The 18,923-nt window shown below is 38.5% G+C and overlaps 1 protein-coding gene across 1 annotated transcript in view; it reads right to left on the reverse strand.

The window, feature by feature from the left end:
- Window positions 1-18,923, reverse strand: part of LOC104587133 (uncharacterized) — a 95,080-nt gene that overhangs the window by 4,173 nt on the left and 71,984 nt on the right. Inside the window, exons 19-32 of the mRNA XM_088890690.1 lie at window positions 10,332-10,460; window positions 9,221-9,419; window positions 8,997-9,140; window positions 8,816-8,859; window positions 8,536-8,619; window positions 8,242-8,310; window positions 8,039-8,115; window positions 5,756-5,825; window positions 3,765-3,914; window positions 2,842-2,907; window positions 2,533-2,677; window positions 1,844-1,908; window positions 1,700-1,765; window positions 222-315 (exon numbers count right to left, since the gene is read on the reverse strand). Of these exons, the coding sequence (XP_088746816.1) occupies window positions 222-315; window positions 1,700-1,765; window positions 1,844-1,908; window positions 2,533-2,677; window positions 2,842-2,907; window positions 3,765-3,914; window positions 5,756-5,825; window positions 8,039-8,115; window positions 8,242-8,310; window positions 8,536-8,619; window positions 8,816-8,859; window positions 8,997-9,140; window positions 9,221-9,419; window positions 10,332-10,460 (1,402 nt within the window). The remainder of the gene's footprint in view (window positions 1-221; window positions 316-1,699; window positions 1,766-1,843; window positions 1,909-2,532; window positions 2,678-2,841; window positions 2,908-3,764; window positions 3,915-5,755; window positions 5,826-8,038; window positions 8,116-8,241; window positions 8,311-8,535; window positions 8,620-8,815; window positions 8,860-8,996; window positions 9,141-9,220; window positions 9,420-10,331; window positions 10,461-18,923) is intronic.

Here is an 18,923-nt window from a genome sequence, read left to right on the forward strand (position 1 = left end):
CATTATTTACTATCAAGTTTGGATCCATATCCAACTGAACTATTTCAATAGAAAGAAACATTAAATTTGAAAGGGGATTCTAGACCAAAAAAGATATGAAAATTATCATTTCACTTGGCTAATACATTATTATATAAGTGAAAATATTCAGAACATGGCAAAACTAGATATTAAAGATATGATCCAGGTATGAACTACAAGAATTCTTGTATTAAACTAACCAAGAGCTATTGCAAGGTTGATCAATGCTGTTCTCCAAATATCCAGGTATTGCTCGAAAAACATATAAAATACTGAATAAGGAAAGATTTCAATCTGCATCAGAAAAATCCAATCAGTCTAGGAAAAAGGTCAAGGACTATGTCAACTGAAAACATAGAATTTAGTTCCATTGCGGAGGAAAATAATTTGTTAGAGTGCTGGATAAAACATTGACAAAATTTGGTTTCTGTGTTGGATAATATGTCGTTTTTTATGAGTCAAATTTTTAGAATCAGTTATTATACTATTCTAATTTAGTTAGCACTCATGCTTTCAGAAATTTTCACGTATATGTTCCTGGATATACATACTCTTGGATAAGAACTAAATCAAGCTGCATAAAACTATTAACTGCAAGGCCTACCACTTAAAGTTGTCTTTAAGAAAGCAAGTTCCCACACCATTAGAAAGATATTCTAAAACTTTTAGTCCTCTCAGGAATTGTCTCTAGTATATAATGCCCACACACTAGTTATGTAAAACCCGAGGCTGCAATTCCTTCAATCATGGTGAAACCAATGATTCAGGTGTCTCTTTTGGACATGACTACATGAGGTGTCGTCTCTGTACAATTTATTTGAATTTTGAGGCTTGCCCGACTATTGCCAACACCTACAACATCAGCATCATCATCTAAGCCTTGTCCCAACAAAACCATTATCATCATCATTTAAGTGTCCATAATTTAAGGATAAGTGACAACAGCTGCAATGTGTGCCTTTTTATTCCAAAGGGTAAATAATTTTGGCCTTTTTAGGTAAACAAGAAATAATTTGGCCTTTAGATCTAGTTAATTTGGATTGCCAATATCATACCCGACTTTGAAACTACATATCTGTTAAAGTTTAAGCACAATGGAATGTTGGAACTTTTTAAAGTTATTGTAATTCTATCTCATCCATGTTTACATGATTACACCTACATATGCACAATAGATAAAATTAAAAAAAAAATCCAAAATAGGATGTTCACATGACTTGAACCCCTAACCTATAGTTTGAAAACAAGGTTCATAAAGACCATCGCCCTTTCACCTAGGAGTGACTTCTTGAAAAGTTAGGTAAATAATAAAATATATTATAGAATCTTTGAAAATACCCCAAAACAGATAATGTACATCTAGATGTTGGTGGCTCATTAGTTTCTTAACAGTATCAACTTATTAATAAACATTCATCAGTAGCCCTTGAATTTGCGTTCATGTATTTGGAAAATGAAATAATTAATAATCATTAATCAGTGGGTCCATAATTCCACACTTCTTTCCTTCCAGGAGGAAACAATCTCAATAATGATGTTAAAGAAAAAAGGAAACTTTCTTAATTATTGCTTCCAATTCATGTTCATTTCAATACCCCAACATTTATTATATGAAAACATGATGGGGTAACAGGATAAATAGAAAGGTAATTCTGCTTTGGTAGAATTCAAAGATTACCCCCAAAGAATCTGAAACCCTTGAGCTGAACTCTCGTGCGGCTCGCATTGAATTGACATAATCACTCTGTGAAATACCACTTGAATAAATCATGCTGAAAAAAAAATAATATTCCAGTTTTAATTTTCTAAGATTCTAGCTTACTTGTTTATTTAGTGGGGTATGATATGTACGAAATTCCGATGCTTGTATAATACCACTGTTGTAACCTGCTAACCAGAAATACTCAGTTAACAAAAAAAATCAAAATAATTCTACTAAAGAAAGGTAAGAGATTGAGACAATGTTTTAAAAATGACCCAGATATGGAACCACTTCCCCTACCGGTGGCAGGTTTGTGGCTCAACCATTGGGGTCAAATGGGTCAACCTGTAATTTCATAAATCAAATAATAAATAAAGATAAAATGCAGGAAACACATAAAACTACAGAAAATCTCCAGAAAAATTGGGCATGCCTCTAATATTATATATTCATCATATTAAACCAAAATAAGTGTGATAAGTGAGAATATTGTTATCAATGATGGAAATGGATAAAATATTAAAGAGAGAAAAAGAGAATTAATATCTAATTCATGACCTGCTGACTAGGTCAAACAGTTAAGCAGTTCAATTGGATAGCACATGGAGTTGTTGACCAAGTCAACGTTTTGCAAGTAAGTGGTTCAGGGGCTAAATGGACCCAGAAACCTGGACAGGTGACAAGTTGATTGGTGCAACCAGATATTGGTTTGAAGAACTAAATTGTACAATACATGAAAGTGTGCATGTAAAAGCAGATAGACCAGATTATATTGCACATTTATGAAGAAGAAAGACATTTTTACAAACCATTCAGATCCACACTGCTGGTGTAAGCCCCATGTCCACCCTTGGCACAATCAGCAGATGGTAGGGCATCAAGGAACCATGGAAGTTTCTCCCTAAATTGTGCAGTAGAAGGACGATCATTATGCAAATCTGAATGACGGAAGCACTGAAAGTACAACAAAACATTAGCACTAAACCCACTCTTGTGAATTTTAAGAGTATTTTGTGTCTTGATTCACATGATAGGCATCAGAAAAAATATTTTCATGATAACCACAACATAAAAAAACACTAAGAAATTCCTTAAATGCTTATAAGAGGCAACATTACCGTGGTACAATCTTTGCATACCCCACCAACACCACAAGAACTTTCATCAGGGGAACAACATGGAGGCTGGACAAAAAATGCATGTGCTTAAGTAGACAAATGGTGAAATAAATAATGAAATCAGATATACTAATTCAAGAGTTGAGTTGCTACTATAATTCCAAAACAACCATACAGGCAAGCTGGTTAGCCAGTTTAACCATCTAGCTCATCAAGATGATTAAAGTCTCTGGTGGTAGTCCTTTCTGGTCCATGCAGATGCAGGCACCTGCAATGGGGTTGTCGCTACCACATAGTGAACCATAAAGAATATTACCTACCTAGGAGTACTCAATGACCCAGTAGATACCGAGGTTCAAAATATCGATACAGCCCGATATGCCATCGGGGCTCACTCCCCTATTTTTTTTAGTTTTTTTTTAAACCTGGTTCTGAGGGGGTCGGCTTAAGGCCTGTCTACCCCTTGAACCTGATTAAACCCCAAAACACCCTCTGTAGGGCGTATCAGGAAGCCCCCAATATGATATGTATCGGCTGATATGGTCCGATACGTATCAAAATTTCGAACCTTGGTAGATACATGCTTTGTGAAGCCACTACCAATAGCACAATATCTTATAAGAGTAAAGACAAACTCAGGCCACGGTTACTGTAGGTTTTTGCAGAATTCATGCCAGTTCATCAGAAAAGAACTTTCAATTTTAGGAGAGTAAAGTCTATTTTAAGAGAGTAATCATGGGGAAGAAAAAGAGAACAGGATTCAAATTAAAAGGAAGGAATTTAAATTATGGTATAGGAAGTTCAGGTAGCAAGTGCTAGCCTAAATTTCTAAGAGGAGTGCTTGGCACATTTATTGATATCATTTTCCATAAATTAATAGTCTCCTCTAAACAATAAAAATGCCTATTATATAGATCATTGACCTGATCAGCAGGGGGACAGTAACTGCCATTTGTAAACTTCCGGCAGCAACCAAATGCTTCTGGGGAAATCCATACAAGAAAGTCATCAAGCCATGAAGCAGCTGGCTTAGCAATGTAGCTTGATTCCGGTACCAAGGATGCCCTTGCTATCTGCAAAAATAAGAGAGAGAGAGAGAGAGAGAGAGAGAGGAAGAGAGTCAAGCACTAAAAGAATTTGAGGGAGAGAGTCAGGCACTAAAAGAATTTGAGGGAGAGAGTCAGGCACTAAAAGAATTTGGATCTTTTCAAACTTTTTGTCAGAGACAATAAAAGACAACTTTCAAAACAATTAACATGAACATAAACCATCTTATACTTATAAAGGACCAGAAACCAGAATGTAAAACTAACAAAACCGATCTAACCATGCGCAGGATTTTAACCCAACATTATGCAAATCCAGGGATAACTTTCAAAACAATTAACATGCATATAAACCAACTTATAGAGGACCACAAACTAGAATGTAAAACTAGCAAAACAGAGCTAACTATGTGCAGGATTTTGCCCCAACATCATACATATGTAAATCCAGGGATACAACACCAAAGTCATAACCTGCTAGGTTCTAAAGGGAACCTCCAAATCACTTCGAAAGATTTTTTTTTTTGAGAGATTCCTCAAAATGAAGTTATTTCTGCCCCTAACCCTTCGAAAACCCCGAAGCTTCATCATCTGTTCACTACAATCTTCCAATTGTTACGGTGGTCTTAAACTCACCCGTTTCCATTTTCCAAACAAATCTCCAATATGGACTCCAAATTCAACAAATAGATAGGAAGGATGGAAGGTGGATTTCGTTAATATCATTCTGTTCTTCATGAAATTATTATTATTTTTCCAGGTCAGAAGCTTCTTAGAAAACCTCAATCACAGAGTTGATTCCATTAAATCTAGGAGTTCCTCCTAGAGGGGCCACGATAACCAAGTGATTGAAACAAGAAGTCACACCTAAAGATTATGACAAACTCGAGAAGAATATCATCCCCTTTATAAATCTCCACAATACCACTGCCCATGATCAACCTTGAAACTGGATATCTATTGAAAACATCTTATGAAAAACTACAAGTTCATCACAGAATCCACCATCTGGTTCTTGAAAACAAAAATGATGATCGTTAAAAAATTTACAATTTCCATTTCTACTATGAAGACCTTAAATGGTCACTCTCTACCTCAGCCAGCTTACTAAGATATTAAAGATTTCCCACCAAAATAAATAGAAAAAGAGATAAAATCTATCCTTGTTCCAAGCCCCCGGGCAAAGAAAAGCTCATTAGAGGGTCATTAATTAAGATAGAAAAATGAGTTAAAGAGACCCTTAAAATTAGGTTATGTATTATGAAACTTGTTTAGTAAAACGTGTTTTCAGAACATGCTTTTCACATTATTAAACAGTATGAATAGGCATTTGGATGCGGTAACCTATTTCCACACTATGACATCAGACCATACATGTGTCTACTTTTAGTACTGCAATTTGGAAGTCTCCAAAGTCCATGTGGCTGCATCAAATATACTAAGTAGCAAAAACATGTGATACAGAATTGTTTTTGTGCTTTTAAAATGCCACAGGGAAATCCAAATGCCAAATGTACTTTCAGATCATATTTTACTTTAAGCCAACTACTTGCCATGTACTGAGTTTTTGGAGAGTTTTATAACTTTTGTGAATTTGATCCAGACAAACAAATTATACAAAAACTACTTTTAGGGAGTGATTTAAAGGTTGTATTTTTTCAGAGAAAGGTATCTTTCACACGCTGAAATCAAACCAATGCATATCAAGTGGAATAAAGTTGTGGATGGCACATATATTTAAGTCAATTCATATAAATGCAATATACTTCATTATGATTGTTTAACTACAAATAAATACACAAACAATAAACTGGGAAACAAAAATATATTATTAGAAGTGATAGCTGTTTCACTAGCAACCAGTTTACCTCATTTAAAAGGGAGTTGGAATCACACTGGCTGATGGAGCATAATTGGTTTGTATGTCTTGATTCTGAGCTGAGAAGCAGGTAAACCAACACCAAAAATAATGGAAATTCAATAATCTTGTTTTGAGTCAAGACAAATAAACAATCAACAATGAGATAACTGGTCTCAAAATGGAGAGAAGAACAAATTCTGCACAAGTTCTTAATACCTTTTCAGCTAGAAAAATATCTTAAAAGATCCAGTATAAGTCAACATTTGATGGTTAAGATGCCAAAAACTTTTGGTGTAGTTAAAACTTTTATGGTACTGTAGATAATATATTATGTTTAAAGTTCAGTACTTTTCTTTGATTGTTCATCCAAGAAAGCATACCATAGTTAGGGAAGTGAATGGATTATATCATTATCTGGATATGATACAAAAACAATCTGATTAGGAAGGATATGGGAAAACAAATCTGTTCTGAATTTGAATACCAATCATTTCAAGCTCGGACACTAGTTGTCTGGTCCAAATCAGAACCACTGACAGCCCTAACCATAGTTATGATCACCTGAGTTCATTTCTTAAGAGGGGTCATTTCTTAAAAGTTAAAACTAAGGGAGTTCATTAAGTAGTATGGCTAGGAACTTTAAAAGGATCTTTGGGAGTGATGTAGTTATGGAAGATGAAATTTGAATACTTTTTGTAGGTTTATAAAGTGGATTGGTTTGAGTAGTATACAACAACTGATCTCTTAGGTATTCTTTTACCCCTTGATGCAGGAGCATAAAGGGGAGTTTCATGGCATGATGTTTTCTTTTTAGAATGTGATAGTAAATAAACTACATTTGTTGAAAAGAAAAATGTTACAAGAGAGGTTGATAGAATAATTTCAAAAAAGAAAAATATCTTGTTACAGAATCAATAAGAAATGTTGCCCCAACAGGGCAGCCCAGTGCACAAGGCTCCCGGAATGCAGGGTCTGGGGAGGGAAAGATGTATGCAGCCTTACCCCTGCATATACAAACGTTGCCCCAACACCAATAAAAAAGGTCATTGCTCAATGTTGGTCCAGGTTCCCAGCTATTTGGGTTCTTGGGAGGGGTGGACTGGATATAAGCTTAACCTTTGGCTCTTTTTCTTCTTTTCTCTCAGACTAGAACCTGAGTTCCATACTTGTCACCCCTAGATTTTACCATTACACCAAGAAATAGCCCCAACACCATGATAAAAACGTAAAAAGTACATTAAGTTTTGTTTGTACGAATTAACAAACCAAAATCCTCAAATCACAACCAGTGAACAAATTTTCCATTCTTCTAACTGTGAAGATTATTCCTTACATGCACCCTTATCAGAGTCAAAACTCCTCCCAACAACCCAATCATTGAAAATTCCACTCAATTAGAAAATTCAACTTCCACATTTCATACTTCAAAATCATAATAGTTTCTTGAAATTTAAATTCCTGAATCAAGAAAAATTGAAGCTTTTCTTTACCTAGGACCATGCCTAAAAATTGGTGGTCCAGACTAGAGACCCATGTCAATTTCCGTTTTTTCACAAACTGGAAAAAAAACTACAAAAGACAATGTTGGTTTTGCCATGAGTCCCATAGAGAGTCTAGGGATCCACAACTTTCCATATGTAACAATCAGAACCATCATGGAGATGAACTGAGCCAAAAAAACAGTTTGAAACATGATAATAACTGGTTTTGCTGTTTACATTAGAAAGTCATAAGGGTCCCAAATAATAACTGATACTGTAGAGATACTGGGCCAAATGGGCCTTAACCATTCTTTATTATTATTTGATCTTTTTGTTAGTCATCCTTTTGTTTAATGGGCCTCAAACAAAAGGATGACTAACAAGAAGATCAAATAATAATAAAATAATGGTTAAGGCCCATTCAGCCCAGTATCTCTACAGATACAACAATAATAAATCATTAGGGTCCCAAGTTGTAACTAGGGATCCCATGGATGCATACCCATTACAATTTCATTTGAATGCATGCAAGTAGAATCAAAACAATCATAAGACTTAAAGACAATCTGGTAAAATTGCTCAATTGAAACCAATAATGCCTCTAAACTCGCCAGCGTATCATTTTCTTCTGGCTATCCATTTCAAACTTAAGTCATGTTAGCACCAATTAAGGCCAACCACAGAGGGCAAGAGTGCAGGCTGGACAGCAACAACAGTAATACAAACAACATAGTAACTTATGCACATGGAAGTTCTTAGAATGATCAAATTGCACCTAATTTATAGTTCAAAAAGAAAGATTGTAATACCTGTAATTATAGTTCTTAACCACAAAATATAATGGTGGGCCTACTCTCAGATGCTCAGAAACGTTATTGAAATATCCCTGCAAAGAAAAGGAAAAAAAAATTCATTACTGAAAAGTAGAGACAATACCAAATGAAGAAAAGGACATTGTATTATATGCATACTATAGAGAATAATGAGAATAACCAAAGTTCAAAACATAAACCTGAAGATATGAGTCACGGGGAAGAACAATCTTCTGCTCCAAGCCAGGTTGTATCCTTGAACATAATGCCTAAGGTTCAAAAACTTGTCTACTCAATATATTGACAGAAAGCAAAGAAAAGAAAGGCTAAGAAAAATCTTAATAGAAGACTCTAAAAGATCTATGGAAAGATCAAAGAAATTTGAAAGAAAACATAGTTCTTGATAGAGCATAATGGTAGGACAGGATTTGTGTAGCTGACCCCAATTAGTTGGGATTAAGGCTGAGTTTAATGAAGCATTAAGAGCAACTTACAATGCTTGCTAGAGCTAAAGCAATGAAGATAGCAACCACGACTATTTTAACTCCCCAAAGAGAAAGAACCGGTGCATGGACTTCCTTCAAGTTCAAAAAGATCCAACAATAGATTAGGAAATGAAAGCAAGAACCACAAAGTAACATTTGTGAATAAGAAAAAGTTAATGATTCTGTACAAGATGTACATAAATATGTAGAGAATAATGGAACAAAACAGGACCATAAATTACAAAACACATTACCCTTCTCCATGGAGATCCCCTTAACCAAACATTACCTTCATATATCGAGCGAGCAATCCAGGCTTTCTCTGACCAATGCCTACACAATTTTGAGCTTAGTCAGATTTTCTCACAGTTCCAAGCAAGAAGAAATCAAAATCGGTGATGCTTGAACTATTAAGTGACACAATTTGAATAATTACATCATTAGAGTATTGAAAGAACCCTTTTAAATACCTCCATCAGGCTCAGAAGATGATGAGGGAATTTTTATGCATGGAAAGCAGTCAACCCTATGATCCTCAGCTCGTAAAGAGTCAAAAACTATCAAGGCAACAAAAGCAGTAACTTGCAAAAGAAAGTCCAGAAGAACAGCCAATGCTGCAAAAGAACAATTACAAAAAAGTCAACCAAAGAAATTAAAAGAAAGACATTTCATATTGGGAGATAAGATCTCTTACCTGCAAACATGGAGAACACACGGCATGCAGGCATAGGAATAAAACTTCCAACTGCAAATGCCAAAACCTCAGACAAACTAGCTAGTGTTATAGATGGTCCAACTTCAACAAGTGCATTACTTATCCGCCCTTCTAAAGGCAACTCCAATGGTTGTCGTTTGACAGCATGTACCAAGATACACATGTTATCCACTCCAACCTATAGAATTAAAGTCAATTCAGTATCAAAGAGATATTTAACAAATACCCTGGATCTACTTGTTCCAAAAAGTAACTTATGAGCTATCTCAAAGAATCTTTGATTGAAAACTTGCTGGCATTGGAATGAAAATTCCAACTGAAAATGATGAACTAGCTAGTGTCATTGATGATCCACATAAATACATTGCTCATTTGCCTTTAAAGGCAATTCTAATGGTTTCTGGTTGACAAGATGTACCAAGATATACATGTAGCCACTCCAACCTATAGTATTACAATCAGACTCTAGATCTGCTAGAAACAAGACGTGGAAACCAGGCTAGAAAAACCAATCGAAATAAACTTGTTGGTGTTCCATACTGTTACCAGATGTACCATCAACTAACACATTAACTTCTGATTTGGTGTCTCTATCCACGTTTCCATCCAATGATGCCCAGATATGGGGAACAGGGATATGACTCTCTAACATGTGTAACTCTCACGTGTGTGTGTGTGTGTGTGTGTGTGTGTCTCTAACATGTGTAACTCTCAGTGTAATTAAAGTACACTGAACCAAGTTGCTAACAATTTCATGCCTACATCCATGAGTTATTATTTAGAAAGTTAAAAAGGCTTTGATAGTTAATGCATATGAATAATGTAGAACACGAATTTCGATGAAAAATTCTCAGGTATGTATGTAACACAATTGCGAAAAGAAATGTCAACATATGTGATTTAACAATGGATTTATGAATATAACATGAAGTCTCCAACTTAGCAGAAGCAAAGGATGAGGTCTCCACACAGATGTTAATGTTGAAATACAACATTAGTATGAGCACCATATAACATATAAAGAAGATCTAGCATTATAAAAAAAGACATAAGAATGAATAAGAATCTTAGTAATAATGATGGAACTTACAGCTAAAACAAGAAAAGGAATGACTTCCATTATAATTAGTGTAGACTTCACTCCTATAGCACTGAAAAATCCTACAGATCCAAGAACAGAAAGCATGACGACCATAACTCCTGAAAGGCCAAGTAGTACCTGGAATCCAACCATAGTCAAAATAATATATCCAACACAAAAAAATTTAAGTGGAGAAAAAGAAAGATGAGATAAAAAGAAAGTCTATAAAATTCAGTAAAACGACATCAATTTTAAAAATATATATAAAGGTACAAGCACAAGGATAACAAAACAAGAATGATATGATGAGATACCGCTCACCTCGGAAGCCCCTTCAAGGGTGGCTTAACCTCCTGAAATGGAAAAGATGGAAGAACGGGGATGGGAGCAAGAAGATAACACAGAGGGGTAATAAGGAAATATTCATTCACATCACTTATTACATGATCGGAGCCTTATATAGCTTGCCTACCGAGGCAATCATGAAGAAAATATCTTCTTATGGCAGTGTAACTAACTCTAAGGGAGGCTCTGCCGACGTGGCAAGCTAGCCTCTCTGTCTTCTAGTGAAATGCTGATCGATGGGGATCTGCTCTGCACCTACTGTTGGATTCCAAGGGGGTGTTTGGGCTCCAACAATTCCTGCCCCCTTGACATTGACCTTGCCCTCAAGGTCCAGGTTTGGAAACCTCTCATTCAGCCTAAGATAAGGCTCCCAGGTGACATCTTCTGATGGGAGCCCAGCCCATTCTATTTTGGCTACGGGTATGACCTGTCCGCCTCTACAAACCCAACAGAAGTCAGCAATTCTGACCGGCTCAGTGTCAAGGTCCCCTTCTTCAGTGAATCGGGGCAAATTAGGTGAGATAGGGGTCTGATTTCCTACTGCCTTCTTGAGGAGCGAGATGTGGAATACAGGGTGCAGCTTCAAGGTAACGAGGAGTTCCAATTGGTAAGCAACCGGGCCCACTTTTTCCAGAACCCTAAAGGGCCCAAAATACCGAGGCGCTAGCTTATGCCAAGCCCTCCTTATCACTGAGACCTGGCAGTAGGGTTGGAGCTTAAGATAAACGAAGTCACCTACCTGAAATTCCAGCTGGCAGTGGTGTGTGTCATAGTGAACCTTCATTCTCTGCTGGGCCTTTGCCAAATTGGACTTGAGCAATCTGAGGATCTCATCCCTTGCAACCAGACGAGTCTCCACTTCTGTCACATTGGCAGATCCATACTCATAAGGCAATATGGGAGGAAGTTCTCTCCCATAAAGAGCCTTGAAGGGTGTCATTCTTGCAACCGATTGGTAGGTTGAGTTGTACCAGTATTCTGCCCATAGAAGCCAGTGGGCCCACTGTCTGGGCTTTTCTCCCACAAAACACCTGAGATAGGCTTCCAAAAATGATTTTGAACTTCAGCCTACCCATCAGTCTGCGGGTGATGACTCATGGAAGGGTGCAGTTGGGTTCCTTGCAAGTGATCTTGGGGTCCCATGTAATTTGGCTACCTCGCGGACGAAGGTGTCAGCCACCATAGCTGCAGTGTATGAGTGGGGTAATGCAGAAAAATAGCTATACTTGGTGAGACGATCAACCACTACCATGATAACTGCCTTGCCTGCAGAACGGGGAAGGCCCATGATGAAATCCATGGAAAGGTCTTCCTACACCTGATCCGGAATCCTGAGAGGTTGCAGAAGGCCAGCGGGAGATTGTAACGAGTATTTCTGCTGCTGGCACGTTTGACATTCTGATATATGACACAAAACATCCTTGCGCATTCCTACCCAATGATAGTGGCTGTTGAGCCTCTTTAACGTCCGTAGCACCCCTAAGTGCCCTCCCAAGGCAAAGTCATGAAATAACTTTAACAGTTCAGTTTTGTGGGCTGAATTTTGGGCTACCACAAACCGGCCCTTGAAGAAGAGATCAGGCCCCACAATATGATAACCAACAACATGGGATGGATCTCGGGGCCACTTATCTCTAATGATCTGCAACTGGGGATCAGACCTGGCTTCTTGTCGTATAGCTTCAAAAAGAGGGAAACTGGGCTGAGAACAGGTTAGCTGGGCTAACTCTTCTACTCATGACAGCGCATCGGCCACCTTGTTTGTGGGCCCAGGATTATATTCTATGCGATAGTCGAAGCCCATAAGTTTACTAAGCCATTTTTGTTGCTCCGGAGTGTGTACCCATTGATCTGCTATATATTTCAAACTCCTTTGGTCTGTTCTGATAACAAACTGGCAACCCAAGAGGTAGGCACATCACTTGTGCACTGCCATCACTACAGCAATCATCTTCTTGACAGTGGACTGATTTCAGTGAGTTGATGAGAGGGCTTTACTGAAATAAGCAAAAATGGGATGCCCCCTTTGCATCAGGACAACCCCTACCCCTACTCCCGAAGCGTCACATTCTACTTCAAAGGGTTGAGAGAAGTCTGGGAGAGTGAGAATTGGAGGGCTAGAAACAGCTGTTTTCAGTCCTTTGAAAGCCCGTTGGGTCTCCTTGGTCCACCTAAATGAATCTTTCTTCAATAGGTAATTTAATGGAGCAGCCATAAGCCCATACCACTTAATGAAGTGCCAATAACACCCTGTAAGCTCAAGAAAACCCCGCAGTGCCTTCACAGTAATGGGCTTGGGCCACTTCTGAATGGCCTCCACCTTCTCTGGGTCTGCCATGATCATACCTGCTGCAACCACATGTCTGAGGTACTGAATTAGTCCTTGCCCGAAAGAGCACTTGTCATTTTAGCATGAGAAGAAAAACAGCCTTTTGAGAAGAAAGGACTGCTTAGAAAGTTGCAAAAATTCAAAAGAAAGTAGTAGAAATCAGAGTTCAAGAGGAGAAAAGAAGAAGAAGGTGGCGGCAACTTGGGTTCAAAGAGAGAGATTTTCAAACATAAGCTCTTCTCTTACTCCCTTAATTCTATTTCATTAAGTTAAACTTTAGTAATTTACAGAGAAACCCCTAGTTGGGCAAAAAATTAAAAAGACATAACATAAGAAAGAATAAAGCCCAGATTAAGGCCCATTACAGCAAAGAACATAAAAGATAAAAAGGATAAATAGCCTATGGGCCATTCGGCCCATCTTCTCTACACTCCCCCTCAAGCTGAGCATAGATGTCAATCATGCCAAGCTTGCCAGTATCATGTTCAAGTTTAGCCTTGGGAATGCCCTTGGTGAGGAAATCTGCTAACTGTCCTTCAGAGGTGATGAAAGGTAGACACACTTCTCTAGAAGCCACTCTTTCTCGAATGAAGTGTCTATCAACTTCAATATGCTTAGTTCTGTCATGTTGCACTGGGTTGTGAGCAATGTTGATGGCGGCCTAATTATCACAGTATAACATCATTGGCTTATCATGCTCAATACCCAATTCCTCCATCAAGGATCTAAGCCACAATAGTTCAGAAACTCCATAAGCATGGCTCTGTATTCTGCTTCGGCTGAAGATCGAGCAATAACTGATTGTTTCTTGCTTCTCTAAGAGACAATATTACCCACCACCAAGATATAGTACCCAGAGGTAGATCTTCTGTCATCAATGTTTCCGGCCCAATCAGCATCTGTGTAGGCTTCAAGTTTCATATGGCCATGCTTAGCAAATAGAATTCCCTTTCTAGGGGAGCCCTTCAAATAACACATAATCCGCTCTGCTGCTGCCATGTGAGTATCCCTGGGAGCATGCATGAACTGACTGATGCAACTGACAATATATGCAATGTCTGGCCAAGTCATGCATAGATAAAGAAGTTTTCCAAGTAGTCTCTGGAAGACTCCCTTATCTTCTAGCAATATTCCATCTAAAGCAGAGAGTTTATGGCTCATATCGATAGGAGTAGCAACTGGTCTAGCACCCATCTTCCCTGTTTCAAAGAGCAAATCAAGAACATACTTTCTCTGAGAGATAAGGATCCCATCCTTGGATCTAGCAACTTCTATGCCAAGAAAGTTTCTCAATTCCCCCAGATCATTGATCTCAAACTCTGTATGAAGGAAAGATTTGAGATCATTAATCCCAGAGACATCATTACCAGTCACAACAATATCATCAACATACACAATCAGGTAAACGGCCAAGGATCCTCTCCTCTTCACAAAGAGAGCATGATCAGACTGTGTCTGTACATAGCCAAAGCTAACAAGGGCAGCCCTAAACCTTTCAAACCATGCTTTAGGGGACTATTTGAGTCCATAAAAGAGATTTCTTCAGCCTGCAGACGTTTCCTTTCATATCTGTTTCATACATCCCTAGAGGAAGAGACAAATAGACCTCCTCATGTAACTCTCCATTCAGAAATGCATTCTTTACATCCAGTTGATAAAGTGGCCAGTCTGAGTGTGCAACCAAAGATAGCAGAACTCTCATATAAGTCAACTTGGTAACAGGGGCAAAGGTCTCCAGATAATCAATCCCATATGGTTGTGTATAGCTTTTTGCAACCAGCCTAGCCTTGTACCTTTCAATTGTGCCATCAGCATGATATTTGATAGTTAAAACCCACTTACAGCCTATTGGATCCTTCCCTTTAGGCAAATCAACCACTTCCCAAGTGTCATTCTTGTGCAGGGCATCAATTTCTGTTCTCATAGCATCTCTCCATTCTGGAATATTAAGAGCTTCTGACACAGACCTGGGAATTGGGTTAGAAGCAACAGAAAAAAGGTAGGCAAAATATGAAGGAGAGAGCAAACTATAAGAAAGGTGTTTGGAAATGCAATGTGTAGTACACTTCCTTTTTCCTTTCCTAATAGCAATGGGGATATCAAGGTCTGGGAATGATGGCTCCAAAGGAGCTGTAACAGTACCTGTTGTCTCATCTGTAACTGGAAGTGCATGAGGCTCATGTGTTGTAGGGGAAACAATTTGCTCATTTCTGGTTCTCTGCCATTGGTACAACCTGGGATTAAAAAGAGGGTGAGGAGGTAAAGGAGGAGGAATAGGAACACTGGAATGAGAGTGAAGTGACTGATCCTCCCTTGACTCATTTGAAGGAGGAAGAGACTTGGCAAAAGACTCAATTGGGACAGGAAGAGGAAGGGCAAACACCTGTGACAAATCCTCCCCCTTTGGACAATGTCTCTCTAGAGAAGAACCATAAAAGGAAGAAAGCTCATCAAAGGTGTCATCCATTGAGACATACCGAGTGCCAGTCTTTGTATCAAAACAACAGTAACCTTCTGTGTGGGGGAATAACCAAGGAAGATACACTTGTGGGCTTTTGGTTCAAATTTATGTCTCTGGACACTTGGGATATGTACATAGCAAGTGCAGCCAAAGACACGAAGAGGAATAGGAAAAAGATCCTTGTCCGGATGAAGAAGACTGAAGGGAGACTTAAACCCTAAAACCTTGGATGGCATTCGGTTTATAAGGTAGGTAGCAGTGAGAATAGCATCACCCCAAAATTTTGTAGGGACATGTGAGGCAAATAGAATACTTCTTGCAACTTCAACAATATGTTTATTTTTTCTTTCAGCAACTCCATTCTGTTCTGGGGTCCTAACACAGGAGCTTTGATGAATAACCCCTAAATCAGTGAGATAGCAGGTCAGGTTTTTCTCAAAATATTCTTTTGCATTGTCGGATCTGAAAATTTTAATTCTGGTATCAAACTGGGTTAGGACAAATTCATGGAATTGCCTCACAACTCTAGGAACTTCATCACGAGACTTCATCAAAAATATCCAAGTGAATCGAGAAAAGTCATCAATGAACAAGATAAAATATTTGTAGCCACCCATAGAAGGTAAGTGATAAGGCCCTCACACATCAAAGTGCACAATATTAAAAGGAGAAGAAGATCTTTTATTACTCAGAGAATAACTGTTTCTACAATGTTTCGACAATTCACAAGACTCACAATGAAGACTGGACAAGCTAATTCCCTTAAACAGTTCTGGGAATAAATGACTTAATGCAGAAAAAGAAAGATGACCCAAACGAAAATGACATAACATGACTCGACTGATAGACTCTGTAGATGTAGACCCAAAAGCAGCTTTTCCATGTTGTTCATGGCACTGTCCAGGAGTATCCAACAGATATATTCCATTCGCCTCACGGCCACTCCCAATCACCTTCTGAGACTCCAGATCCTGAAAAACACGATAGGAAGGGAAGAAGGTTACACAATAGTTTAATGACTCAGTTAGGCTACTTACAGATAACAAGTTTGTATTTAGTCTGGGTACATGAAGAGCAAAAGGAAGAACCAAGGAGTCTGTAGCCTTGATGGTTACCTTGCCGGAGATAGGGGCAAGAGAGCCATCGGCTAGGGTGATTTTGTCACGTCCAGGAAGTAAATCATATGAAACATACAAAGTAGAAAGGCTGGTCATATGATTAGAAGCACCAGAATCAATAATCCAAGGGATCCTACGATTACCTGAAATGGTTGCATGATTGGCAGAAGCCCGTATACCTGAATGAGCAAATGCAGAAGAGGTTGAATTTCCTACAGAGTTGGAAGAAGAGGTCACATCCTCTAGGTGACTGATCATCCTTCCAAACTTCTCATATTCTACCTTCATAGCTGCTAACTACTCACTAGCCGTCATCTCTTCAGTTTGGTATCTGTCACTATCTGGACCAACAACAACATTGGCACTCCCTACCTTTATATTATCAGACTTCCTCTGAAACCAAAGTGGTTAGAGCTCTGGATGCAATTTCCAGCACTTGTCTTTAGTGTGTTTTGGCTTTTTACAGTACTCACAGATAATCTCTTTCTTCCCTGAGCTACTTGGAGTCCCTGCAACCCCCTTGGGTTTCACTCCCATATTAGCAAAGTGATCATTTAGACCAGCCCCTTGGACCTAAACAAGTCTTCTGCTTTTATCACTACTTACCAAGGCATATGCTTGAGACAGTGAGACACTATCCTTGGATAAAATATTTTGCTTTGTAATGTCGTACTCTGGATTTAGCCCTGTCAAGAACTCAAACACCATGTTTCTCTTAACCAGTTTTCTATAGGTCTCAGCATCATTAGTGGTGTCCTAGGCTACAGCTTCTATCAAATCTATTTCTTGCCATAAAGACTTTAGTGTTGAGAAGTATACAGCATGGTTTCTCCACCTGTCTCATTCTTCACATCACTTTTCAACTTGTAAACCCTGGCCACATTTAATTTTTGGGAATATGTTTCAGCAATACTATCCCAAATTTCCTTTGCTGAATTCATCCACAAATAGTGCTGACTAATCTATGGTTGCATTGAGTTCACAAGCCATCCAATAACAGTATAATTTTCTTGCATCCACTTTTCATATGATGGATCATCTTCCAGAGGAGCCTTTTTGCTCCCAGAGATAAAACCCCATTTGCCTCTACTACAAATATGAATTTTTACTGATTGTGACCAAGCCAGATAATTAGTTCCATCCAGCTTGACTGTGGTCACAGTCAGTAGAGAGTCTACAAAGGCTCCCGGAACTTGTCCGGATTTAGCAACATGCTTGTTTTCAAAGTCTGAGGAGTTCATCTTCTTAAATACTTCAAAAAATGACTTTAAACAACTTCGAATAACAACAAATGAAGATAGAATAAAAATTGTGTTGTGAGCCAACCTCTATGCAGCCGTACCAATAACCTGCGTCACACTCGGAAGCTGGGAGAAACAGAGAAAACTCAGTCGCTCCTTGTAGACTTCACAGAACACCAATCCACTTGATTCGATCTTCAAGAAGAAGAATGAGAAGGCCTTCAGTCACTAAGTGCCTAGTGAAGGGATGAGAGATCCATCCTATGGACGCCCAAAGATTGCGGAATAAGGGGCGAATTTCAAAAAAATTTATCTCTCCCTTCAACTGGGAATCGTATTCCCTATTTAGAAAATCATATTTTCAAGGATCAATCTTGAACCATAAACTGAACCAGATCTGAACCAAAAGGAGTGGGAGAGGATTATACCTGATACGGAGAAATACTATCTCCCAATGGAGGTGTTCACGCCCAAGGAAGGATCCAAAATCTGCTCCCACTGAAAATGGCGCAGTGAAGCATGGAGCAGAATCAACAACGTTCTTCAAAAGAACTTGACCCTTCGCAAGAATCAACTGGACGGCTTGTGAGTACAGCTCCAACCAATCTTTTCCCAAAAGATTGAGATCAAGATCAAATCTTGATTGCTCCCAAGAACTGGAGATCGAACTGAAGGAATGGCAATGGCAGGAAGGTGGCGGCAGGAGAGAATTCGCAGTATGCAGGAAATCTCTCAATCTCTCTTTCTTTAAGAGAAGAATGCTGTTGATTATATAAAAGGCTGCTGCCCCCTTCCCCTTTTATAATCTCAAAGGGATCAGCTCCTAATCAGATTAGGAGTTGCTAATCCAAATCATATTTGGGTTAGAAGTCCCTTAGTGATAAGGGATAATCCTTATCTCATCTACAGATCAGATTAGCTATCTCCTAATATAATTAGGAGGTTTCCAGATCTAAATCTCATTTAGATCTTGGACTCTCTGAGTGGATAGGGTCTAAGCCCAATCCTTTTAGCTGACCCACTTCAGAATTCGCCCCCTTTAAATGACTGATCAAATCAGCCCAGTTCGATACGGGCTTAAGGCCCATTTAAGGTTATGTACTCAAA

This window comes from Nelumbo nucifera, chromosome 6 (assembly GCF_055504915.1).
Source record: "Nelumbo nucifera cultivar China Antique chromosome 6, China Antique-T2T, whole genome shotgun sequence".
NCBI lineage: Eukaryota > Viridiplantae > Streptophyta > Magnoliopsida > Proteales > Nelumbonaceae > Nelumbo > Nelumbo nucifera.